At 39.0% G+C, this 27,172-nt stretch overlaps 1 protein-coding gene across 2 annotated transcripts in view; it reads right to left on the bottom strand.

The window, feature by feature from the left end:
- Positions 1–27,172, bottom strand: part of ARHGEF9 (Cdc42 guanine nucleotide exchange factor (GEF) 9) — a 392,374-nt gene that overhangs the window by 65,967 nt on the left and 299,235 nt on the right. For both annotated transcript variants that reach the window (XM_006870800.1, XM_006870801.1), the window contains exons 7-8: positions 22,633–22,764; positions 78–321 (exon numbers count right to left, since the gene is read on the bottom strand). In XM_006870800.1, coding sequence (XP_006870862.1) covers positions 78–321; positions 22,633–22,764 — 376 coding nt within the window. The remainder of the gene's footprint in view (positions 1–77; positions 322–22,632; positions 22,765–27,172) is intronic.

Here is a 27,172-nt window from a genome sequence, read left to right as displayed (position 1 = left end):
TCTAGTAAAATGAAAACAATCCAAATCCTCTATTTTCTTCATAGCCATATTCTTCTTTCTCTTCTTAGGTTACTTACCAATTTTTTCGTCTTCCCGAACCATTTTCCTTTCTTCTCTGAAAGCCCTGAGCCAGCGAATCTTCTCCTCCAGTTTCTTGGCAAAGAACAGATGTATTTCCTCAGTCTCCTTGTTGTGAAGCTTGAAAGCATTCTTCATGCTGACATTGAAGTCATCATCTCTTCCATCTTCAATGTCAACCACTTCATATTTATCCATATCAATACGACCTTTGTAGTACAGGATGTCTCTCCGGATCAGGTCCTATTATGGAAGGACGAGAAGGTTTTTCTTTGGAGGTATATGGAGAGTGAATACTAAAAGAGATGACATATGGACACAAGAAAGCTCTGAACTGCCATTGTTCTGGAGTACCAAGGGGGTTGGCTTGGTCTAAAGTTAGAAAAGTTATTTTAGCAAGTCCAAGATTGATAGGTTAACTAGATGCTCTTAGAAGAATCTGCTGTCTCATATTGAAAGACTCTGTCTCACGCCCCAGCATCTATCCTTATATGTGTTTGCAAAATTGATGGGAATACTTTGGGGAGTAGTAACTGGGACCTAAAAAGCTTGTGAGTGGTTGGAACAACCAAATGCTCTTAAAGGGATCACATTAGAATGTCCTAGACAGAGTCACAGAAAATTTGGAACAAATCTCTTTTTTATTTTTTTTTAAAAGGACCAGATTTCCACATTTACTGGTCAGAATGAGACTGGAGGGACCTGAGACAATGGCCCTCAATCACCGTTCAAGTCTGGAACTTACCCTCATACCAAATTTTCAACTAAGTAGCGTATCGATACTAGTATGGTATGCTCACCATGGAATGGTCAATCATTTAAAATCAGAAGGGCAACACTTACCTAAAGACAACATTGAGAAGGGATAAGAAGGTGGGTGGAATGGAAACAGTAACCACAGAGGGAAAACGGGATAACTGTTGTTGTGTGGAAGGGATTGCAATCATTTAGATGAAACAAAGTGTATGATTGTTGAATGAAAAACTGATGATAATATCTATAAATCTTCATTCAATTCACAATAAAAACTTTTAAAAAAACAAAATAAATGTAAAAAACAAAACAAAAGAAACTTGTAAGGTACAACTGGTTGGTCTCTACTAATTCAGAGCAAAGAAGAGTGAAAAAAAAAAAATGAAGCTGTATGGAAGCATTTAGTACAATGGCTAAGGGATCACATGAATATCAGCCTCCACGATCTTAAGACCAGAAGAATTAGACAGTGCTTGGCTACCACTACTGGCTGCTCTGATCATACCAGATAGACTGGGTTAATATTCCCCAAATCCTCAAAATCATAAAACAAAACAAAACAAAAAACAATACACCAGGCTTACTGGTCAAATACAGACTGGTGGAACTTCACAAATCACTTAGTCACTTTTCAGGCCTACACTGAACTCACCCCTGTGGCCAAACAATTCATAGTTCTATAAAGCAAATAATAACACTAGGGAAGTACACATGCCTTACAATAATCAACCATTTAAGATTAAAAAAAAAAAAAAAAAAGCAGCATTTGTCTAAGGACAAAGTTAAGAAGGCAATAAAGGTTAGGAAAGAAGGAGAAATGAAAACAGGAAACGGGAAAAAGTATGATAAGTGATTTACATTGTGGGGATTGTAATCAATGACAAGAAACAAAAATGTATATGAATTGTTGACCGTAACATGGATTTTCTTTGCAAACATTCATTCACCTAACTCAAGATAAAAAAAGACAGGCAGGAACTAAGCAGCAATAAGTTAATTTATTAGCAGCCCTGAAAGCTTTGTTGCCAGGACAGAGAAAGGTCTTCCTGTGGACAAAACTGAGGAGAGATTATGCTGATTGGAAGAACTGTACCGTGAATATTTCTGACTTCCTCTCTAATAAACCCCATAATTGTTAGTATGGTGTTTGATTTTCATATGGCCATGTCAATGAATTATTAAACCAGTTTAAGAGGAGAGAGTGCTGCGTGAAGTATGGCTAATACAACATTTCTTCTTTTACATAGCATATGGAGTTTTAGGTTTGATTAGTGTAGCCTCTTAACTCCTCCTCATCTCAGCACTGCCCTCAGCTTCCCTTGAGAGAACAGCCATTGTTGAGTCACGTGGTTCACTCCAGTTTAATAATACATATGTGAGCCCTGTTCTAATAGATGTCCTCTAGCTCTGGCAGTGTAGTGGTTACGAATTGGGCTGCGAACCTTAAGGTCAGCAGTTCGAAACTACAAGCCACTCTGTGGGAGAAAGATGAGGCTTTCTGCTCCTGTAAAGATTTACGGCCTCGGAAAAAAAACCTGTACAGGGTAGGGTCGCTATGCGTCGGAACCGACTCGACAGCACTAGTAGCAGAGGCCTTATTTGACCAATTTTCTCTCTCCTCTCTTCTTGCTTCTGGCCTTTTGGTCAACCTGACAGAGTCGTAATTTTTTTTAATTAACATTTTATAGTTTAGTTGAACCACTCCCAGTCTACTAAATAGCCTAACAAGCCTCACTTCTCAGCTACAGACTACCTGCAAAGAACCACACACATCTTCAGTCCTAAATTCTAAGTCTTCACATAGCACAGTAGACCATGTTCACTTAGTTTTCCAAGGAAGGCTGTCTTTAAATATTTCATGCATAACTCTGACATCTGGAAGCCCCAGGCTGGGATATACAGGTGTTCCTGAACCGCACAGCACAAAAACAAAACAACAACAAAAAAACCACACCACATTATTCTTTTTTTTCTCTCATAATGATTTTGTGTCTAAATAAAAAAATAGAGATGGGTTCTGATTTTTCAGTGTCACTAGCATCACATTTTTAAAAAGCACTTAAAAAACATTTTATTTTGAATTATGTGATAATTTACATTGGGGAACATTAGTTTTACATTCATCTTATTGTATATTGTTTTATTGCCATGGTTACATTCCCCTCCATGCATCATCAACCAACTACAACCCCCTGGGTTGTCAGCATGCAGCCCTCTCCCTCTCTGGGTCTAAAGTCCCCAGCTGATCCATCTCTCCACGTCATTGTCTCTGTCTCCATCTCTAGCATCACTGCTTCTCTGGGTAGGGTCCTGTTCTCTGCTCTTCTCCCTTGATGGTCCCAGGGACCTCCGCTCCTAGACTACAAAGTTAATCACTTCCCCCCTTGCTACAAAATGTCTACCTTTACATTTCTAACCTTCACAATAGCATCACATTTATAGCAGACAAAGAGTTTAGTTGTACAGAAAAGGTCAATGTTGTTCCAAGTCTATTTCAAAGCTTGGGTTCCATTTGCCATGATCAAGTGCACAAACTCATTTCTGGCTAAAATTACAGCATAGTTCCCATGTGCTGGCTTCCTCAATTCACAGGAATATATTGTGAGTCACATGAACAAAAAGTGGAACCTGTCAGGATAATCTAACTAAAGAAGAAATAAGATAAAATGGGGAGATTGGATGGATATAATTTAGTTTAATTTTATAAAGGTTTTGAATTGTGCATTAGAATACACATTAAGAAACAGACTGGGAGCAAGGGGACACCTTCCCAACCCCAAAGGGTTCTATTGCACACGCGTTCAGATCTGCTCTGCTGTAAACTATATCCCACCAGGACTATTTTGCTACATCTTTTTTTTGTTCCCCTTTAACCTCAGAGTGGGCTCTTTCTCTCCCTATGTTACCCAAGAAGAGACAGCAATTACAGCCATATAGCCAAGCTACAATCACACACTATAAAATCCCATCATCTGCGCAAGAGGCAATTTCAGCTGCTATACACTACACAGATAGCCAACACTTGTTAAAATTACTCTCAGTTGAATAATAAGAGAAGTAAAAAGGGAAGCCTATCTCTTGATCACACCTACCAGGAAGCACTCAGAAAGGTTAATAATACAGCAACATAAATTCATCTAATTATTGCAAATACATGTAATTATTGAAAATGCCCAAGAAACAATTGAAGATCTCAGTTCATGACCAGACAAGATAGAGTAGTTGAATCAAATGACTTAGAGGTAGATCTAGAACTCCCATTGGAAGGTGGACAGGCTTTGGAACTGCCAGATAAAGAATTCAGGAGAATGGTATTGAAGCACATTCAAACACTCCACAGAGGGGTTGAGAAAAATAAGAAAGAAATCAGGAAAGTGCTATAGGCACAATCAAATAAGATAGAAACTGCATTGGAAACAATTTAAAACCTACAAAAAGAGACTCAAATGGTTAATAATAATATATCAGAAATAGACAATATACTGAAAGGGCAAAGGAGTACAACTGAAGAGATGGAAGATAGAACCAGCAAACTAGAAGACAAACCTCTCAATACTGTTAAGATAGAAGAGCAAGCAGAAAAACGAATACAAAAATCTGAAGTAAGTCTAAGATTCATGTGGGAAAACATGAAGAGGAATAATCAGAGTTACTGGAGTCCCAGAACAGGAGGAATTTCAAAAGACCACAGAGGAGATAGTTGAAGATCTGCTCATAGAAAATTTCCCTATAATCCTGAAAGATGATAAGATAAGCATTCAAAAAGCTGAACAAATCCCAGAAAGGATAGACCTAAAAGAAAACCACCAACACATATCATAAGCTCTAAAAAATAAAGGTCAGGAGAGAATCCTCAATGCAGCTAGGGAAAAGAGAAGTGTTACTTATAAAGGCAAGCAAATAAGATTAAGCTCTGCTCTCTCAGCAAAAACCATGCAAGCAATGGGGAGACATATATAAAACACCGAAAAAAAAAAAAAAAAACACAAAAAAAACTGCCAACTAAGAATCATCAACCCAGCAAAGCTGTCAATCAAATACGAAGGTGTAATCAAAACATTCCAGAGTAAACAGAAGCTAAGGGACATTGCCAAAGCCAACTCAGCTCTTCTCTGGACTGAGAACTAACAAGAACAGACAATAACAAGAGATGGATAGACATGGCAACACCATCTGGAACTCAGTTGACAGAGGAGTCCAGAACAGAACAAAACTACAAGAACTGACTAGGAGGTCAGTCTACAATCCAAACAATTGTGAAGTGAAAGAAGGTAAAAATATAAGAACAGATAATCAGGTGATGAGGAGGTCAGGTAGACTACAGGATGAACCAGACTGTTTTAAATGGAGGCAAAAGTTAAAAGACTATAGGGTAGCCTCAAGGAAAATTAATACTTCACAACATGCCAAGAAAATGAAAATGCAAGAAAAACATGGAAACATTAACACAATGAAGAAACTGACAAGAAAGCGTGCACACACACAAAAACGAAGGCATACAGAACAATGAAACCAACAGCACAGCAAAAAAAGAAACATGACATGACAGTAATTAATTCATACCTATCCATAATTACACTGAATGTCAATGCATTCAATGCATCAGTCAAGAGACAGAGAGCTGAGAATAGATAAGAAGAAAAGATCCTTCAATATATTGTCACCAAGAGTCACACCTTACACACAAAGACAAAAACAGATTAAAAGTTAAAGAATGGAAAAATAATATATACCAAGATAATTTAAATAAAAAATGAGCAGGTATGACAAAACTAATCTCTGATAAAATAAACTTTAAGGAGAAATATCCAGCAAAAGATATAAAGGATATTATCTCATGATTAAAAGATCAATTAGACAAGATGACACAACTATAATAAATATCTATATTCCCAATGAAAGAGCCAAACATATATAAAGCAAACCCTTACAGAATTGAAAAAAGAAAAGAACAATTCTACATTAATAGTGGGAGATTTTAATACACTACTTTTGAAAAAAGATAGAAAAGTCAGAAACAAACTTGACAGAGACACAGAGGAACTAAACAACACAATCAACCAACTTGACCTCATAGATATGTACAGAGCATTCTACCCAATAACAGCACAATAAATATTCTTTTCCAGTGCACATGGAACATTCTCCAGAATAGACCATGTGTTAGGCCACGAAACAAGTCTCCGTAAATTCACATGCATCAAAATACTACAGAGTGTTTTCGCAGACCACAATGCTATAAAATTAGAAATCAACAACATGGAAACTAAGGAAATAAAGTCAAATACATGGAAACTGAATAACACCCTTTAAAACGATACTGGGTACTAGAACGAATAACAGGTGAATTTACAAAATTCCTAGAAACAAATGTGGATGAAAAAACAACATACTAAAATTTATCGGGCACAGCAAAAGCAGTGTTGAGAAGACAGTTTATTGCAATAAATGCATACATCCAAAAAGATCAAAGAAATAAAATTAACACATTAACACATCTCCAATGATTAGACACAGACCAACAAATTAAGCTTAGTCAGCAGAAGAAAAGAAATAATAAAAATCAGAGCAGAAATAAATGAGATGGAAAACAGAAAACCTATAGAAAGAATTAACAGGACAAGAAGCAGGTGTTTCGAAATGATCAATAAATTTGACAAACCATTGGAAAACCTAACACAAGAAATGAGGGAACAGACAAAAATAAGATGCATAAGAAACCACATAGGTAATGCCACTAGTGAACCAATGGAAATAAAAAGGATAGTAACAGAATGCTATGAAGAGTTGTACTCCAACAAATTTGAAGAGCAAGGGGAGATGGATACCTATTTAGAAAAACACAACCTACCTAAACTTACACAGAGTTAAGTAGAAGACTTGAACACACCTATAACAAAGAAGAAATTGATCAAGTCACCAAAGAACTCTCAACCAAAAAAAAAAAAAAAAAATCCAAGACTTCACTGGTGAGTTTTACCAAACATTCAGGGAAAAACTTTCACCAATTCTACTGAAATTATTCCCGAACGTATAAAAGGACAGAAAACTTCCATTAATACATTTTACGAAGCAAGTATAACCCTCATAACAAAACCAGGGAAGGACATCACTAAGAAAGAAAATTATAGACCAATATGCCTCATGAACATCCATGCAGAAATTCTCAACTAAGTACTAGCCAACAGAATTCAACAACACATCTGAGATACATTATCAGGGATGCAAGGATGGCTCAACATTTGAAAAACAATCAATGTAATCCATCACATAAATAAATAAAGGAAAATAACCACACGGTCACATCAATTGATGCAGAAAAAGCATTTGAAAAATCCAAAATCCATTCCTGATAAAAACACTCAACAAAGTAGGAATTGAAGGGAAATTCCTCAACATAATTAAGAACATATATACAAAACCAACAGCCAATATCACTCTCAATGGAGAGAAACTGAGAGCTCTCCCTTTGCAAACAGGCACAAGACAAGGATTCTCTTTATAACCATTCCTATTAAGTATTGTTGTTGTTGGAGAAAGATGAGGCTTTCTACTCCCGTAAGGATTTACACCCTCGGAAACCCTGTACAGGGTCGCTATGGGTCGGAACCGACTCAACGGCACTTAACAACAACAACAATTAAGTATTGTGCTGGAAGTCTTAGCTAGAGCTGAAAGGAAACATAAGAAAATTAAAGGCATCCAAATTGGTAAAGAAGAAGTATAATTCTATATATTTGCAGATGATATGATCCTATACTTAGAAAACCCCAAGACTAAAACTAAGAAAAAAAAAAAAAAACCTACTAGAACTCATTAGAAGGTTCAGCAAAGTGGCAGGGTTAAAAGATGAACACACAAATCAGTCGGATTATTCTATACTAACAATGACTGTGCTGAAAAGGAAATTAGGAAAGCAATACCATTTAAAATTGTTGCCTAAAGGATGAAATATTTTGGAATAACTCTATCCAGAGAAACAAAAGACCTATACAAAGAAAACTATGTAAAAAATGGAAGAATATACCATGCTCCTGGATAGAAAGACTTAGCATTGTGAATATGTCAATACTACCCAAAGCAATCTATAGATCTAATGCAATCACAATCCAGATTCCAACCACGTTCTTTAAACAGATGGAAAAAAAATTATTGCAACTTTATATGGAAAGGAAAGGGAGCCAGGATAAGCAAAGCATTGCTTAAGAAGAACAAAGTTGGAAGCCTCTCACTCTCTGATTTCAAAATTTACTACATGGCTACAGTAGTCAAAACAGCCTAGTACTGGTACATTGAAAGATACATAGATCAATGGAACAGAACTGAGAATGCAGTAATTAACCCATCCACATGCAGCCTTTTGACAAAGGGCCAAAGAACATTGACTGGGGAGAAGATAGTCTCTTTAATAGATGGTACTGGCAAAACTGGAACCCGATATGCAAAAGAATGAAATGAGACCTTTATCTCATACTATGTACAAAAACCTACTCACCATGGATTAAAGACCTGAATGTGAATCCAAGAATTATTAAGGTCACCAATGAAAACATAGGGACAAATATAAGGACTCTAATACAGGGCACACATAAACTATCAAACATTGCGAGAATTGCACAAACAAAAGAAGACAAAATAGATGATTGGGACATACTAATCATTAGAAACTTATTGTCATCAAAAGATTTCACCAATAGAGTAAAAAGGGAGCCCAAAGAGTGGGGGGAAATGACATATCACACAAGGGACCAATTTATAAAATCTATAGGAAACTACAACACCTCTACAAGAAAAAGACATATAAACCAATAAAAAAATGGGCACAGTGTCAGGGACCAGCCTCGACATAGGGGTTCGGTTCACAAGGAGGAGATACCTGGCGGCAATAGAGATAGCGAAAGAATACACAGACAGACAGAAGGAAGGGGACAAGGAGGCACCCCAAAGCCAGGGTGGATACATCACTGGTGGGCAGACTTGGGAGTACAGGCATCGTGGCCTCTGCAGGCAGCAACTCACTGCTCTACAATCTTTACTGCATGCCCTCCATCTTGTAATGCACCCCTGGGGAGGCCTGGGCCTCTGTTTTATTTAGGGGAGGAGCTTCACACTAAACTGGGAGGGACTAAAACAGGATACAGCTAACATCAGTAATTTTCCAGACTTTCAGGTAACTTTATATCGTACTTTGCTGGTTCGAATCCCAGGCCCACAACTTGGTTTCTCAGGCTCAATTAACATATCTATAGTCCCTGAGCTCAGTTGGGGGAAGGTGAGAGGTAAGGACAAAAGCTTGGGCGGAGTCCCGCTGTTTCGGCTTCCTGAGCCAGGTTTTCAGGAATTTGGCTGAATAGCTAACACTTGGGAGAGAGTCAGGGAGGATGGCTTTTTTTGTCTGTAGAACAAAGAACTGTGAAGTAGCTAAGATATTTTTAGTTAATCCTTTGGAGAAAGGCTTGACCTTTGAAACCTTTAGTGTCGGCCTTAGGGGGTTCTAATATTTCTCTGTGGATAATAAGGGCTCATATTTGTAATTAATAAAACATAACCTGATATTAAGATGAAAAACAATTTGCCATTAACTGCCAAGTGGCTAGATCTGTTACACTCAAGCCTATAGGGCCTCGAACCTCTGACCAGGCTTACATGGTCTGCAACAGCACAGGACATGAACAGATACTTCACCAAGGAAGATATTTGGGCAGCCAACAAACATATGAAGAAATGCTCATGATCATTAGCCATTAGAGAGATGCAAATCAAAACTGTAATGAGATATCTCACACCAGCAATAACAACGAATTTCAAAAAAAGTAGAGGACAATAAATGCTGGAGAGGGTGTGGAGAGACTGGGGCCCTCTTACATTGTTGGTGGAAATGTAAAATTGTTCAGCCACTCTGGAAAATGGTATGGTGCTTCCACAGAAATGTGCAAATAGAAATACTGTATTATCCAGCAATTCCTCTACTTGGTATATATCCACAAGAAATATGAGCCACATACAAGTAGATATATGCACACCAATGTTTATCACAGCACTATTCTCAATAGCAAAACCTTGGAGACAGCCTAAGTGCCCATCAATGGAAGAATGGATAAACGCACTTTGGTACAACACACAGTGGAATACTATGCTACCTTTAAGAGTAGCAATGAAGCTGTAAACCTCCGCATAATGTGGATAAACCTTGAGGACATTATGCTGAGTGAAATCAATCAGTCACAAAAGGACAAATATTGCAAAAGACCATTATCATTAAAGTTTAAGAAAAGGTTCCCATAGTAAGAGGAAAAAGAAACCAAAACAACAAAAAAAGCTGTGTTGTTTACCAGGAGTGGTAGGGAAGGGAGGGTAGAATAAAGGTTAGGGGATAATCACATCATATCTCGTGGGGTGGGGGTGCAATTTACAAGAAAAGGGAGGGTAATATGCAAAAAGGTGGAGGGGAGAGGAAGAACAAGGTAGATAAGGAAACACTTAGGTGGGTTGGCATGGGTTAAATAGGACACAGGTAAATAGTGATATATCTTCAACTTTGGAAGAACAAGGACTCTGAGACACAGGGATTGAGGCATAGCCTGAATGGGTAAAAAGGGAGAAATAATGTTAAGATGCTTGACTGTCTTATGGATATTGGCTTCCCTTGCCTACTACTGTAAAACAAACACTAGAGTGGGATAGAGAGGAATATCGGGAACCATGATTGCAGAAAGTTTATAAGCCCCTCTTCAGCATATAACTGATTGGAATATATTAAAGGGGTTCTAGAACTTGCCCAGTGAAATAGGCTTCTTGAAAACCCTTTGTAGTGTATTCTGTCAGTGGAATCCTGAGCCTTATCCACAATCTTTTGACGTGGGACATTCCAATTTTTTTTTAATGTTTTATTGTGAATTATATGATAGTTTATGTGGGACAACATTAGTTTTATATTCATTCTATCATATATCATTTCATTGCCATGGTTACAATCCCCTCCATGCATCATCAACCAACCAAAAGTTATACACTGCAAGCCTGCCCCCTACACTCCCCCTACCACCCCAGTCTTCAGCACACAGTCGCTCTCCCTTTCTGGATCTAAAGTCCCCAGCTGCTCCATCGCTCCACATCATTGTCTCTGCCTCCATCTCTGGCATCACTGCTTCTCTGGGTAGGGTCTGGCTCTCAGCATTTCTCCGTTGATGGTCCTAGGGAACTCCACTCCTAGACTGGAAAGTTATTCACTCCCTTCTTTGCTATAAAATGCCTACCTTTACATTTCCAACCCTCACAATCAGTCCTGATAACAATTATTCACTATTGTATCACAAAAGACCCATCTGCATTTCATTTCATCAGCTCCGCCTAGACAGATTGGATACCACTCACTGGTGATTCTGCATGCGTCCAGGCCCCCTGGCTCTAGGTTCCCTTTTGAAAGTTTGTAAGCTGGTCACTTCTTACCTTTATAGCCCCCTCCCCCCATATTTTGGGTAGCCAATGTCCAAGTTGCCCATCCCTGTCTACTGTGTGTGTGGAGGGGTGGGAATGATTCTTGCTATAAGGATTTGTTCACTCTTTTGAGCTACTGCTTCCACAGGTGTCGGTCAAGTTCATCAAATTGTATCAGACTACTCTTTTTTTCCTCTTCTTTCTTCTTCTGGTTGAGCTCTGATCATCCAGGCATTGAAGCCAGGTCAAGTGGGGCATTCTTGTGCTTATGCTTATGCCCTCTCTTTTTATCAGCTGAACGCTTCACTCTCCACATTGTAGGGCTTAGCTCGCTGTTTCCTTGCTGTTTTCCCTCACTTCCCCTTATCGGTGATGAGCGATACAATCAGAGTGTGTAATCCCATTGAGTCTTATTCTTGGAAAGGGGTTTGCACTGAGGGGACCCAACCACTGCCTTCTGTTTCCTAGGCAAGCAACTTGTTTGTTCTTGTAGTAACAGTTGGTCTGCCTCTATTGTTTTGTATTTTTCCTGTAGGTCTTTCTTTCAAGAAGTACCTTCTGTTCTTCTAGCCGCTCCAGGCTGGTCTGCTAGTCCGTTCAAGTGGAAATTTCCCATCTCTGGAGATTTGGATGTGGTTCAGGCTTCTATCTATAGTATTATGTAATGCAGAGGCTCCACAGGAAGCCTCCTTCACTGGGCACGTTGTAGTCCCATTTGAGGTATTCTGATCAGTTATAGGCAGAAGGTGGACTTACAAGCTTTCTATGGTGATGTTTCTGGCTATTCCTTTCTCTCCCCCTCCAGTGTCTATTTTATAATATAATGCAAGGAAAACCAAGATTCAAAAGACATCCAAGCATATTAACATTATTCCCCGCCTTTCCCCATTCCAACCATGTCTCAATCGCTGTATCCTAGAGCCCTGCAGTTCCAAGGTTGTGCGTACATCATTCTTTACCTCTGTCCCACTTAGCCCATGCAAACCTGCCTAATTGTTCTCCCATCTGCTTTTTCTTCCATTGCCCTCTCCCTTCTTGTATATTGTTCCCCTCCCCAGCACCCAAACTTTCCTGTGTCTAATCCCTGCCAAGTGCTCCACCTTCCCCTCCCTCCCTTCACCCACCCCCAACACCCCAGCAATCAACAAAGAATTCCCCCCACTCCCCTTTAGTATGGGTTCTTTTCTTAGTCTTTTACAGTAGTGGTCCTATGCAGTATTTCTCTTTTTGTGACTGACTAATTTCACTCAACATAATGTCCTCAAGGTTCATCCATGTTATGTGGTGGTTTGCAACTTCCTTGTTATTCTTCAAGGTAGCATAATATTCCATTGTGTGCATGTACCACAGTTTGTTTATCCATTCTTCAGTTGATGGGCAGTTTGGCTGTCTCCATCTTTTTGCTATTGTAAATAATGCTGCTATGAACATTGGTGTGCACATATCTTCTCGTGTTGTGTCTCGTTTTTCTTGTGGGTAAATACCAAGTAGAGGAATTGCTGGATCATAAGGTATTTCTATTTTCAACCTTCTGAGGAAACGCCATATTGCTTTCCAGGGGACAATCCCATTTGAAAGAACATATAGACCAGCCTGGAGTGGCTAGAGGAACAGAAGATACTTCTTGAAAGAAAGATCAGCAGGACAAATAAAAAACAAAAATGGCAGTCTGATTGGCTACTACAAGAACAAGCAAGTTGTGGGAAGCCATCAAGGCAAGCAATTAAGTCCCCTCAGGACAAACCCCCTCCAAGACTTAAACTCAAAGGGAACACATGAGCAGGCACATAAGCTTTCTGGAAACCATGTTGGTCTACTTGTTAATGGAAATGGGGAAGTGGCAGCAATGAAGATATGGGCTGAGTTTAACCACGTTTCATAGACTCCTGTCGACCTTGAGATGAGAGAGAGAAGAGAAGCTCTCGTTGGTCCAAAATGTAGAAATACTTAAGGACTCCTGAGCCCATGGACAAGGACCTAGCCATGGAGGACTAGAGCTCAGAATGAAGCATCCAGCTGATATGAAGTGAGGGGAGACATACAAGAACACCCAAACTTATAGATATTGCACATTTGACCTAGCTTCAATGACTTGGTGATCAGAATCCAACTAGAGGAAGATAAATAAATTTAATGAAGGAAGCAATAAAGGCATAAAGTGGCTTGCTTACATGTTTCCAAGAAAGAGTTGTTTCATAGTGTGTGGAAGAATGTAGAATCCCCACTGAATAGTTTTCCTCTTGTCTAGATGTGAAAGGAGATAGGGATGGGGTTCATTAATAGTTAGTAGTTGTTATCATATTTAATTGTGATTACCACAACTATAAAGGTAGAGTTTGTATAGCAGAAAGGGGGAAGTAGTTAATCTTGCATTCCAGGAACAGAGGACCCTGGGACCATCAAGAGAGAAGAGCATGAGCTGAACGTTGGACCCTAACCAGAGAAGCAGCAACACCAGACATGGAGGCATAAGGGATGGCATGGAGATATTGAGCAGCTGAGGACTCTAGACTCATGGAAAGAGAAAGGCTGTGTGCTGATGGCCTGGGGCTGGCTTATAGAATGTGCCCTGTGGTTGTTTAAATGATTTTATATGCATGCATGGTTTCTTTTATACATGCACTAGGCAATATACAACTGGAGGGAGGTTGGCAGAGGAAAGAAGGGGGTGATGGGAGACACAAGGAGGAATGCAGTGGTTGGAGTGCATAGAGGTAAACGCTATTACTGTTTACATGGAGAGGATTGCAACCATATAGTGAAGCAAAGCATATAATTTGTTGAATGTGAGACTGATGATCTGTTCTGTACACAATAAAAATTCAATTCACAAAAAAACAGTAAAAAAAAAAAAAAGTTAGCATGCCATTGCCATTTTAGCCTTTGATAATTTTACAAAATGCAAAGGATGTAGCTAATTGTTGTTATTGTTAGGGGTCATAGAGTCAGTATTGACTCATAAAGACCCTACCCAGAACAGAACAAAACACTGTCCATTCCTGTGCCAATCTCACAAAATCGTTGCTATGTTTCAGACCATTGCTACTGCCACTATGTCAATCCATCTAGTTGAGGTTCTTCCCCTCCACTTTACCTAACATGATCTCTTTCTCCAGGGACTGGTCCCTCCTGACACTAAATCCAAAGGATGAGAGATGAAGTCTGGCCATCATGGCTTCCAGGGAGCATTCTGGCTCTACTTATTCCAACACAGATTGGTTTGTTCTTTTATACTTTAACTATTCTTCTCCAATACTTAACTCAAATACATCAATTGTTCTATGGTTTTCCTTATTCACTGTCCAAATTTCACATGCATATGAGGTTACTGAAAATGCTGTGACTTTGGTCAGGTGCAACTTACTCCTCAAATTGATATATTTGCTCTTGAACATGTTAAAGAGGTCTTGTGCAGCAGATTCACATAATGCAATATGTCATTTAATTTCTTGACTACTGCTTCCATGAGTATTGGTGGTTGTTATCTCAGCAAAATGAAGTATTTGACAACTTCTATCTTTTCTCCATTTATATGCATGTTGTTTATTGGATCAATGGTGAGGATTTCTGTCTTCTTAACATTGAGGCACTACCCATACTGAAGGCCTTTGATCTGCATCTGTAAGTATTTTAAATCCTCTTCAATTTCAGCAAGCAAGGTTGTATCATCTGCAGGTCACAGGTTATTAATGAATCTTCCTCCAATCCTGATGTCATGTTTTTCTTCATAAAATTCAGCATCTCAGATTATTTGCTCACCATACACACTGAAAAAGTATGGTGAAAGAATATAACCCTGGTGCACACCTTTCTTAATTTTAAACCATTTGATGTTCCCTTGTTCTTTTTGAATCACTGCCTCTTGATCTAAGTACAGGTTCCTCATGGTCATAATTATTCTATTCAATGTTGTCCATAGCTTGTCATGATCCACACAATTGAAAGCTTTTGTATAGTCAATAAAGCACAAGTTAACATCTTTCTGGTATTCTCTACTTTCTGCCAAGATCCATTTGACATCAGCAGAGATATCCCTCATTTTACATCCTCATTTGATTCTGGCTTGAACTTCCAGCAGTTAACCGTCAAAGTATATTTGCAGCCATTTTTGGATTATCTTTAGCAAAATTTTGCTTGTCTGAAATATTAATGATGTTGTCCGATGACTTCTGAATTCCATTGATTCACATCTCTCTGGAATGGGCACAAATATGGATCTCTTCTAGTCAGTTGGCCAGGTATTGTCTTCCAAATTTCTTGGCATAGATGAGTGAGTGCCTACAGTGCTTCATCAATTTGTTGAAAGATTTCAGTTTGTATTCAAACTGGAGCCTTCAATACACCTTGGATTTCTTCCTTCAATATCATTGGCTCTTAATCATATGCTACCTCTTGAAATAGTTGCACATCGAACATTTCTTTTTTTTTTAAATGTTTTATTGTGAATTATATGATAGTTTACATGAGAGAACTTTAGTTTTACATTCATTCCATCGTATATCATTTCATTGCCATGGTTCCAACCCTTCCATGCATCATCTTCCAACCAAAGGGTATATCCTAGAAACCTGTCCTCTACACTTCTAGCCCCCCCCCCCCCCCCAGTCTTTGGCCCACAGTTCCTCTCCCTCTCTGGATCCAAAGTCCCCAGCCACTTCATCACTCTACGTCATTGTCTCTGTCTCCATCTCAGGCATCCCTGCTTCTCTGGGTAGGGTTCCGCTCTCGGCTCTTCTCCGTTGATGGTCCCAGAGACCTCCGCTCCTAGACTGGAGAAATAATCACTCCCTTCCTTGCTACAAAACGTCTACCTTTGCATTTCCAACCCTCACAATCAGTCTTGATAACCATTATTCATTACAGTATCGCAAGTTACCCATCTGTATTTCATTTCATCAGCTCCGCCTAGATAGATTGGATAGTACTCACTGGTGATTCTGCCTTCCTCCATGCCTCCTAGCTCTATGTTCCCTTTTGAAAGCTTGTAAGCCAGTTACTTCTTGCCTTTGCAGTCCCTCCCTCCCCATTTGGGTATCCAATGTCCAAGTTGCCCATCTCTGTCTACTCTGTGTGTGGAGGGGGTGGGAATGTTTCTTGCTGTAAGGATTTGTTGCCTCTTTTGAGTCACTGCATTCCTAGGTATAGGTCAAGTTCATCAGATTGTATCAGCTCAATCTTTTTTTGTTGTTGTTCCCCTCTTCTTTCTTCTCCTGGTTGAGCTCTGATCATCCAGTCATCCGGTACAGGTCACGTGGGTACCATCTGCCCGTGTGGGTGTTCTTGTGCACATGCCCTCTCTTCCCATCAGCCGGCAGCTCCATTCTCTACTTGAGTCCTCCGTGGCCATGCCACTGACTCTGGGCCCAGTAGTCCCCAGGTTTCCTCACACTGCTTGCCAACCAGGTCCCCAACCGGGTCCACAGAATCCCACTGAATATTGTAAGGCTTAGCTCGCCGCTTCATTGCTGTCTTTACCCCACTTCTCCCCATCGGTGATGCATGTGGTCATCAATCAGAGCGTGCACTTCCACCGAGTCTCAGTCTTGGAAGGGGGCTGAACATTTCTTTTGGGAACAGTGACTCTTATGTATTCTTTCCATCTTCTTTTGATGCTTTCTGTATCATTCATTGTTTTGCCCACAGAATTCTCTACTATTGAAAATCAAGACTTGAATTTTTTCTTCAGTTCATTCAGCTTGAGTGTATTCTTCCCTTTTGGTTTTCTAACTCCAGGTCTTTGCACATTTTGTTATAATATTTGACTTTGTCTTCTTGAGCTACTCTTTGAGATTTTCTATTTAGCTCTTCTTCCTCCTCATTTCTTCCACTGGCTTGTAAGTTTTAGAGTCTCCTCTGACATCCTTTTTGTTTTGTTTTTTTTCCTTTTCTGTTTTCATCTTAATGACCTTTTGCTTTCTTCCTGTCATCCCACAACTCTTCTGGTCTTTGGTCATTAGTGTTGAATGCATCAAATCTGTTATTCAGATGATCTTTAAATTCAGTTGTTATGTGTGCAGTTCAGAGTTATATTTTGGCTCTGGTGAACTTATTTTAGTTTTCTTCAGCTTACCTTGTGCATGCACAATAATGGTCTGCTTTACAGTCTGCCCCTGGCTTTGTTTTGGCTGATGATATGGATCTTTTCTACCATCTCTTCTCCCAGATGTAGCCAATTTGATTTGTGTATTACATCTGGTGAGTTCCATATGTATAATCATAATTTATGTTGTTTAAAAGAGTTATCTGCGATGAAGAAGTCATTGGTCTTGCAAAATTCTATCATGTGATCTCCAGCATCATTTCTATCACCAGTGCCATATTTTCCAATACTGATCTTTCAACTTTGTTTCCAACCTTTGCATTTCAATCACCAGTAATTATCAGTACATCTTGATTGCCTATTTGAGCAAATTCAGACAGAAGAAGTTGGTAGAATTCTTTAATTTCATCATTGTAAATTTGAATAATAGTAGTATTAACTGGTCTTCCTTGTAGGACTATGGATTCAAGACAGATCTTGATTTGTTCTTTTTGACAATGATAATGATGCCATTGCTCTTCAATTTTCATTCCCAGCATAGTAAACCATGTGATTGTCAGCTTTAAAATGGCCAATACCAGTGCATTTCATCTCACTTATGCCTTGGATATCAATGTTTATGTTTCATTTTTGACAATTTTCAATTTTCCTCAATTCATAATTTGTACATTACATGTTCCTATTATTAATATTTTGAGTTGTGTCCCATCAGCAATGAAGGTCCCAAAGACTTCATTCCATTCGCACTGTCATTATCAATTCTACTTTGAGAAGGCAGCTCTTTCCCAGTCATATTTTGAGTGCCTTCCAATCTGTAGGGCCACTATATCTGACAGTATTCTGGTGCTTTTCATCATGTTTTAATAGTAATATTCTGGTGCTATCTGACAGTGCTATTCATAAGGTTTTCAGCGACTAAATATTCAGAAGTAGTCTGTGTCTCCTTCTTTCTAGTCTGTTCTTTTCTAAGCTTATCCGAAACCTGTCCACCATGGTTGACCTTGCTGGTATTTAAAATACTGATGATACAACTTTCAAAATCACAGTAACATGCAAGCCACCACAGTATGGCAAACTGACAGACGAGTGGCGGGTGCATTATCATGGAGGTACATTAAAAGCATTAAATGAATCTCCTATTATTTTTGTAAGCATTTAAAGCTTACTTTAATGATGTGATGCTGCAAACCACAAGAGTAGCAATTAAAACCCACCAGATGCTCTTCAAAACCCTATACAGGTTGACTAAAAACTGACTTGACCAAATTTAAGAACAACAGCATCAAAGATTGCAAGGAAATAGAAAATCTTTGCCTCAGTGATGGGAAACCAGAGTTAGGTATATTTTTAAACTTTCACTTTGCCTGTTCTTTGTTACTTCTCATATTGTTGAGTGAGTTTTCAGACATCATAGGCCAGACCAAAACAAATACATAAGAATCACTAATAATGAACCACTGGTTTAAAACATCCAGTCAGAACAGATAGCTAAGGAAAAAGAGTAGTGCAAAACAATAGGAAAAATGTGAGGTAGAATCTGAAGTCATTATTCTGAGCACTGAATTTGAATTCTAGCTGCTTAATTTGCTAGCTCTGTGGTCTTGCACAAACCAGTTAACTTCTATGAGACTCTATTTCCTCCACTACAAAATTAGGAAACTCATCCTCACCTTGTGGGATAACTGTAAGCTCTGTTGTAAACAATGCAGTTTATAGGTCATCTGTTGGCTTTGTTTAATATGATGCTGAGCTTTCTTGTTACCAAGCTAATGTTTTAAAGCTCTATAAACCCATTTTAATGAATTTCACTGCCACCTTTAGCTAATTTAAACTTTCAAAATACATTAAATATCGTGAGTAAAGATAAAACAAAGCAAGGATAACTGAATATTTTTTTCAGTTTACATATCTATGCCATTGCCCCTAAGAATTCCATGTAGTCTTTCAAAGGTAAGATCACCAATCTAACTTGGGCTCACACAATATCTCCTCCCTGGCCCAACCACATATCCTATTCCAATCCTTTCCACCTCCAAGGTCACTTTCACATGCCTCATCTCCAAAAAAGGCTTATCTGACTGCACCCTCCATCTTAAGCCTAAGTGGTCCACCTTCCTTGAATTCTAGTACTGAATAAAAAGACTCTTACACATTTTACACTTAGACACAACAGTGCTGAGATGAAATGATTCTAATTTTATATCGTAGTTTTCTCTGTCCATTTAGGTTGCGCCTAGCACTGCATCTTCCTTGATCTTGCTTTACTTAATTATTGTTTAGGGTAGACTATTATCAAAGTCTGAGATGGTTTTTGCATATGGCAAAGGGTCAAAGCCTTCCTGAGGCTCTGTTGAAACTCGGCTGTTCACATGCTACTTTTTAATGGTAGTCTGAGTTCCTCCACAAAGATGTGGTGACCATATGCTCAAAATAGATGCTTCTGGGTCATCACAGCTTCCTTGTCTAACTGCAGATTATTATTTCTTTCCATGTATCCATGTTAGTGGATATGCACCACTTGTGTGTCAGTTTATTGCACTGTGGTAGGATGCATACTGATATAATGCTAGAAACTAAGTCATCAGTATTTCAAATACACTACAAAGCCACCCAAGATAAACAAGTTTCAGAAGACAGACTAGGAAGAAAGGGCTGATGATCTACTTTCAAAAATTAGACAATGAAAACTTTATGGATAGTATCAGAACATTGCCTGACTTGCTTCCTGTGGACATATCATCAAAAGGGATAAATAGCTGGAGGAGTGTATCATATTTGGTGAAGTAAAGGGCCACCAAAGTAAGAGAGACCCTTGCTGAGATGAATTAGCACAATACCTACAATGATGGACTCAAACATGATATAGGACCAATCAGTATTTTGTTCTGTTGTACTATTCTAAATGCTTTGTAATTATTAATTCAAATAATCCATACATCATGGTTGGTATTTTTATGAACTTTTGATGAAGAACTGCATGCATAGAGCAGATAAATAACTTGCTTAGGAATAAAAGCTACAAAATGTCAGGCCTAGATTTTTAATTCAGGCTGCCTGGTGCTAAAATCTGTGCTTTCAACCACTGTACCATACTGCCTCCCAATAAAATATTGCTGATTTAATGTACATATGTTGTTGTTGTTGTTGTTAAGTGCCATCGAGTCGGGTCCGACCCATAGCGACCCTGTACAGGGTTTCCGAGGGTGTAAATCTTTACGGGAGTAGAAAGCCTCATCTTTCTCCCGCGGAGCGGCTGGTAGTTTCGAACCGCTGACCTTAAGGTTCGCAGCCCGATTCGTAACCACTACGCTACCAGAGCGTAGTGTACATATAGTAATAGTTAATGTTTGCTAAGCATTTACTACATGCCCCATCCTGAGCAAATATTGTCTCATTTTGTGTGCAACTGTGGGATAAAGTATTGGACTACAAGATTAGTTTGAACCACAAGGTTAGCAGTTCAAACTCACCAGCTACTCCTTAGAAACTCTATACAGGGTCACTATGAGTTGGAACCCACTCAACGGCACTTATCAACAACAACTCCTTTTTCATTTAGATACTATTTCATCTCTATTTTACAAATTGGTGGTGGTGGTTGTGGGCCGTGGAGTTGGTTCTGTCTCATAGTGACCTTGTATAGGGTTTCCTAGTCTACAAATGTTTTTGAAAGCAGAAACTTCATCATTCTTCCAAGGAGTGACTGGGAGACTTATCTTGCAGTTAGGAGCCCAGCTCTCAATCCACTAACAATAGGCACAGACAGATTGGCCCAGGTCTCTTTGAATAATTAAAATGCTCTTAACACTATACTCCATTGCTACTCACTGTTTTAGATTGTTCTCCCCAGTGAATACTAGAATGATTTTTATAATTGGTTTGACTTGACTATGAAAAAAATAAGTACCTGTAAAGTTAAAGTACAGGCCAAAGATTTCTGTTGTTGTTGTTAAGTGCAATGGAGTTGGTTCTGACTCATAGTGACTCTGTATAGAGTTTCTGAAGCTGTCAATTTTTAGGGAAGCAGAAAACCTCATTCTTCTCTCATTGTTAAAGTTAAACAAGTTAATTAGAGACAGAGTAGACTCTAAGACTTAGATGTTTTGGTTTAAAATCTTCTTTTTCTGGTCTATTCCCAACTCTGCTGATATTTCTTAGTTGTCACATATAGCTCATCCTTCAAGTCTGGACCTTCAGTGCAAGAAGAAACAGCCTAAATGCAGAAAATTCCTTGAACAAAAGTCCTTTCTCCAGCAGCATTATAATGTATTTGGTCTGATTCCCCTACAGAACATGGTGAAAACAACAGATATATGGAGAGTTAAGTCAAATGAGATGACAGTATTCCCGAAGTGCTCTGATGAGACTGGATGCTGGAAAATGGTTGTTTGGGGGAAAATGTGTGAATGTATGGACACTAATGAATGATCAACTGAGGAAAGGGAAGAGCTCTATTCAATTGTCTCTTAAAAAGTGAAAAGGAAAGAAAAGGGGGAAATTCCTCACAAATTATCAAAACAATTTAAAAAATTGTCATCTCAGGAAGAAAATAGCAAAATACATGCATAACAAAAGTGATAAGACAATGTGACACAGATGAGTAGAGACAGAAATTCCAAGGAACAAAACCAAAAGGAACAAATAGTCTCATCTAGATTTTTTGAAGTGTCAAGGAAAAAAGGGGGAGGGAGTTACATAATTAGAAACCACAAGTATGTATATATTATAATTGTCATTTTAAAAAGTACCTTCACACATATGAAGGCCAGGAGCAAGGCATCTCCTCAAATGGATTACTGAAAGGGTATGGAGAGGGACAGGGCACAGTTGAGAATTGTGTAAGAAATGAGTAGCGGCATGGGAGACATTCCTGCATCATAATAGTATCCAGTGTCAGAACAAATGTAGGAGGCCCTTGCAGGTTCCTACGGCAGGCAGCCAGAAATATGGAGTAAGAAAAATGGGAGGTGGCACTTACAGAAGCTATTGTTTATAAACGGGAATATAAATATTTCAATATTTTAAACAACTGTTATTAACAAATCATTTGGCTATCAACTCAGGGTGAACAGAGGGTAAGAAGACCAGAGAGTCAAAAATATACTGAGACAAAATGTGCCAACTTCAGAGTTTCATTGACCATAGCCGGTCCTGCCTATGATGCACAACAGTGCCTCTGATATGGAATTTTTGTCAATCTCTTGTGTCTTTATCCTCCAACAATTTTTGTCCACTTCTTTGGAAGCCTAGGGATGATGGAAAGAGACGGGCTTGTACCCCTTGAGGTATCAATCATCCTCAAGGCAAAAAGGGGATTGGGTTACCTTCTTGCAGAGGACCATTTGATGGTCAAACAGGAAGAAGACTCGCTGTTGGTTACGGCCATAGGGCTGGTAGATCCAGGCCATCTCTCCAGTGTAGATCAGCTCCGAACTCCTGTCTAGGATGTCCTCACCCTAGGAAGGACATGCAATGGTGAGAAGCAGCCAAACAATAGTTATGATCCTGTTGTCTGCCTGGAAGCACCCAGGGCTGGACATAGACTAGGATGGGAAGAGGGTAGAAAGGGTCTAGAGGGGAACGAAAGAGGAAAGGACTCTTGGGAACTCTTAGGAGGCTTTATAAATTCAGCACTGAGGTCACATGAGTCCCACCACCCAAAACTGCTATAACCTCTCTGAGCCAGCTGTCCTTAAGACAATAACAGCCATCCAACTTTCTCTCTCTTTCTCTGAATATTTATCAGTCTCCCTCTCTCTATACATTTATCTTTCTTCCCCAGTATCTTAATCTTGGTTATAGTCTCTCAATTTCTTTCTAGTATCTGAAAAATAAATCTGAGTATGTGGTAGAAATCTCTTGGTCCCCCAGATGAGTAAGAGGGAACAAAAGGATGTAGAAGATGATAGAAAGAGAGAAAAATGATCTATTCACTCTATTATAATTACACTTTTCTTGCCTCCTCTCAATTAAATAAAATTTCCTGACATAAATAGGAAGCTTCCCCACGACATGCTACCTTGGAATGTTATATAGAGATTCTCAATTATTCTCCTTCTGTCACATGTACTCTGCCAAAACAAAAAACACAACACATGATTCGTAGCCTAATATATTCTATAGTTTTCAAGTGCCTCATACTATATGGGATTCTGTTATGCCATAGATATGAATGTGTGAGTGTGTGTATGGGGGAGGAAGACTCCGATGACAATTCACATTGACCCTTATCTTCAAGAAGCTTATATGTCAGTGGGGATACTAATGAAAGTATGCTTAGAATTCATGGAACACAAGGCTATCTCCAGGGCTATGTGAATATAAAAACATAGAACAGTGAACAAGGACCCAAGAGAATTAATATCTACTGACATGTATATAAATTATTATAATGAAATGTGCAAAGACCTGGAATTACAAAATCAGAAGGGAAGAACACAATCAGCATTTTTCAAAATAAAAGAAGTGAAGAAAGATTCAAGCTTTTACTTGAAATACTGAAATATTCTATAGACAAAAATGGAATGCTGCAGAAAACATCAGAAGAAGATGGAAGGAAAACAATATAATCCACTATATAATTTTTTTTTAAAAAAAGGAAAAGAACCACATGATCATATCCATTGACGCAGAAAAGACATTTGACAAAATCCAATATGCATTCTTGATTAAAAAACAAACAACAAAAAAAAACACTCAAAAAGTAAGAACTGAAGGGAAATTAATAATTAAGAGCACATATACAAAACCAACAGCCAACATCACTCTCAAAGGAAAGAAATTGAAAGTGTTCTCTCTCTGAATAGGAACCAGACAAGAATACCCTTTATCACCACTCCTATTCATATTGTGGATCATCATTTTCAAGATGGCGGATCAGATAGATGTGCAGTAAGGTGCTGCATCAGCAATAGCACAGAATACAGGACCAAGCAGGCTCAGGGGATGGTGCTAGAACTCTGAACCAAATATAAAGGAATATTTAGAAGCTTGGAAGGCTTACAGTCAGGGGAATTTGTAGCAGAATCAAGAAATCTATTGCTTTCTAATTCAAGATGCTCAGCTGCTCCAAGAGCCGCCATCTTAGGAGAGACCAAGTGGGGGAAGTATCAGAACAGACACAAATGCCTGACAGAACAGCGGAGATACAGATATGGACACTCATTTTTTGGTATCTGTTCATTGGTCTCTCGCTTTCTGCACACCTCCATTCTGGAGACTAGAGTGGATGCCTGAGTGAATGGGCACCGCAACTCATCCCCTGGAGGGTTCTACTATGCATGCACAGAGATCTCCTAAAATTTAAAGTGACAGTTTCCATTTAAAACCAAATGGCTACCACTTGTTTGTCAGTTTGTCGTACTACGGTGGCTTGTGAGTTGCTATAATTCTGAAAGCTATGCCACCGTTATTTAAATACCAGCAGGGTCACCCATGGTGGAAAGGTTTAACATGAGCTTCCAGACAAAGATGGACTAGGAAGAAAGAGTAAAGAACTACTTCTGAATATTTAGTCACTGAAAACCTTATGAATAGCAGAGAAACACTGTCAGATATAGTGCAGGAAAATGAGCCCCTCAGGTTGGAAGGCACTCGAAATTTGCTGGGGAAGAACTGCCTCCTCAAAGTAGAGTTGACCATGGTAATGTGAGTGGAATAAAGCCCGTGGGAGAAAAGCCTGCAGAACTTCATTGCTGATGGGACATAACTCAAAATGAAGAGAAACAGCTGTAAACATCCATCGAAAATCAGAACATGGACTGTACGAAGTATGAATCTAGGAAAATTGGAAGTTCTCAAAAATGGAATGGAACGTATAAACATCGATATCTTAGGCATTAGTGAGCTAAAATGGACTGGTATTGGCCATTTTGAATCTGACAACCACATGGTTTACTATGCCAGGAATGACAAATTAAAGGGGAATGGTGTTGCATTCATCATCAAAAAGAACATATCCAGATCAGTCATGAGGTACAACACTGTCTGTGAAAGGATAATATCTGTGGGCCTACAGGGAAGCCCAATTAATACCATTATTATTCAAATTTATGCACCACCCACTAAAGCTAGTAACAATGAAATAGAAGAATTTTATCAATTTCTTCTATCTGAAATTGATCAAACATGCAATCAAGATGTATTAATCATTATTGGTGATTGGAATGCAAAGGTTGGGAGCAAAGAGGAAGGATCAGTAATTGAAAAATATGGCCTTGGTGATAGAAATGATACTGAAGATTGCATAAGCGAAATCTGAAAAACCAATGATTTTTTCATTTCAAATACCTTTTTAGACAGCATAAGAGACAACTATACACATGGACCTCACCAGATGGAATACACAGAAATCAAATTGACTACCTCTGTGGAAAGAGACGATGGAAAAGCTCCATTTCATCAGTGAAAACAAATCCAGTGGTAGACTGTGGAACAGACCATAAATTACTCATATGTAAATTCAAACTGAAGCTGAAGAAAATGAAAACAAGTCCACGAGAGCCAAAATATGACCTTGGATATATCCCACCTGAATTTAGAGATCACCTGAAGAACAGATTTGATACATGAAACTCGAAAAACCAATGAGCAGAAGAGTTGTGTGATGACATCAAGAACATCATACATAAAGAAAGCAAAAAGTAATTGAGAAGATAAAAAAGAAGGAAAAGGTCAAAATGGATGTCAGAGGAGACACTGAAACTTGCTCTCCAGCATAGAGATGTTAAAGCAAATGGAAGAAATGAGAAGGTCCAAGAGCTAAACAGAAAATTTCAAAGATCAGATCAAGAAGATAAATCCAAATATTACAACAAAATGTGCAAAGATCTGGAATCAGGAAACCAAAAAGGAAGAACATGCTCAGCATTTCTCAAGCTAGGGGAATGGAAGAAAAAAATTTAAACCTCGACTTTCATTATTGAAAGATTCTCTGGGCAAATTATTCAATGATGCAGAAAGCATCAAGAGAAGATGGAAGAAGGGAACAAGCAAGATGGAAGACCGGGTAGAAGTGCAGTAAAGGAGCTCCAACAGCAACAACACAGAATACCTGACCAAGCAGGCTCGGGGATGGTCCCAGAAATCTGAGCCACATATAAAGGAATATTTAGAAGGTTGGAAGGTTTACATCTGGGCAATTTGTGACAGAAGAAAGAAATCCATTGCCTTCTAGTCCTGGACACTCAGCTACTCCAGGAGCCGCCATCTTGGGTAAGACCAAGCAGAGGAAGGACTGGAGTGGCCACAAACGCCTGGCAGAATCACAGAGATAAAGGTGTGGACATTCTTTTCTTTTGGTAGCGGTTCATTGGTCCCTTGTTTAACCTCCATTCTAGTTACTAGTGGGGTGAGTGAGATAGTGGGCACCCCAGTCCCACCCTTGGAGGGTTCTACTATGCATGTGCACAGATCGCAAAACTTAAAGAGACAGTTTCCAATTAAAACCAAACGGCCACAGCCGGCCCTGAACTGTTTACAACTAGAAACAAGGCCTAAACGGGGATTGTGGAGTGGGACAAGCAGACAAAAAAGGGAATAAGTGGAAAATTAAATCCTAACTTACGTCAAAATGACCAACATTGGCATCTTGAAATTTCTCAAGAAGAAGAGTGAAAAGGGAAGCCCATTATCTGATCACATCTACCTGGAGGCAATCAGAAAGCATAAAAAATACCAAAAATACATACCCATCTAAGTATTAAGGCCACAGATAACCCCTGAAGATGCCTAAAAACAGAAGCAAATGACCATATCTGCACATGTACAGAAACGAGATAAAGTGACTGAGGCAAATGAGCTGGAAGGAGACTTATACTCCATACTGGAAAATGGGCAGGCTTTGGAAATGCCTGAGAAGGAATT

Source organism: Chrysochloris asiatica, unplaced genomic scaffold (genome assembly GCF_000296735.1).
Source record: "Chrysochloris asiatica unplaced genomic scaffold, ChrAsi1.0 scaffold00152, whole genome shotgun sequence".
Lineage (NCBI taxonomy): Eukaryota > Metazoa > Chordata > Mammalia > Afrosoricida > Chrysochloridae > Chrysochloris > Chrysochloris asiatica.
Note: the sequence above shows the minus strand (reverse complement) of the source record. Positions and strands in the feature narration are given on the sequence as shown.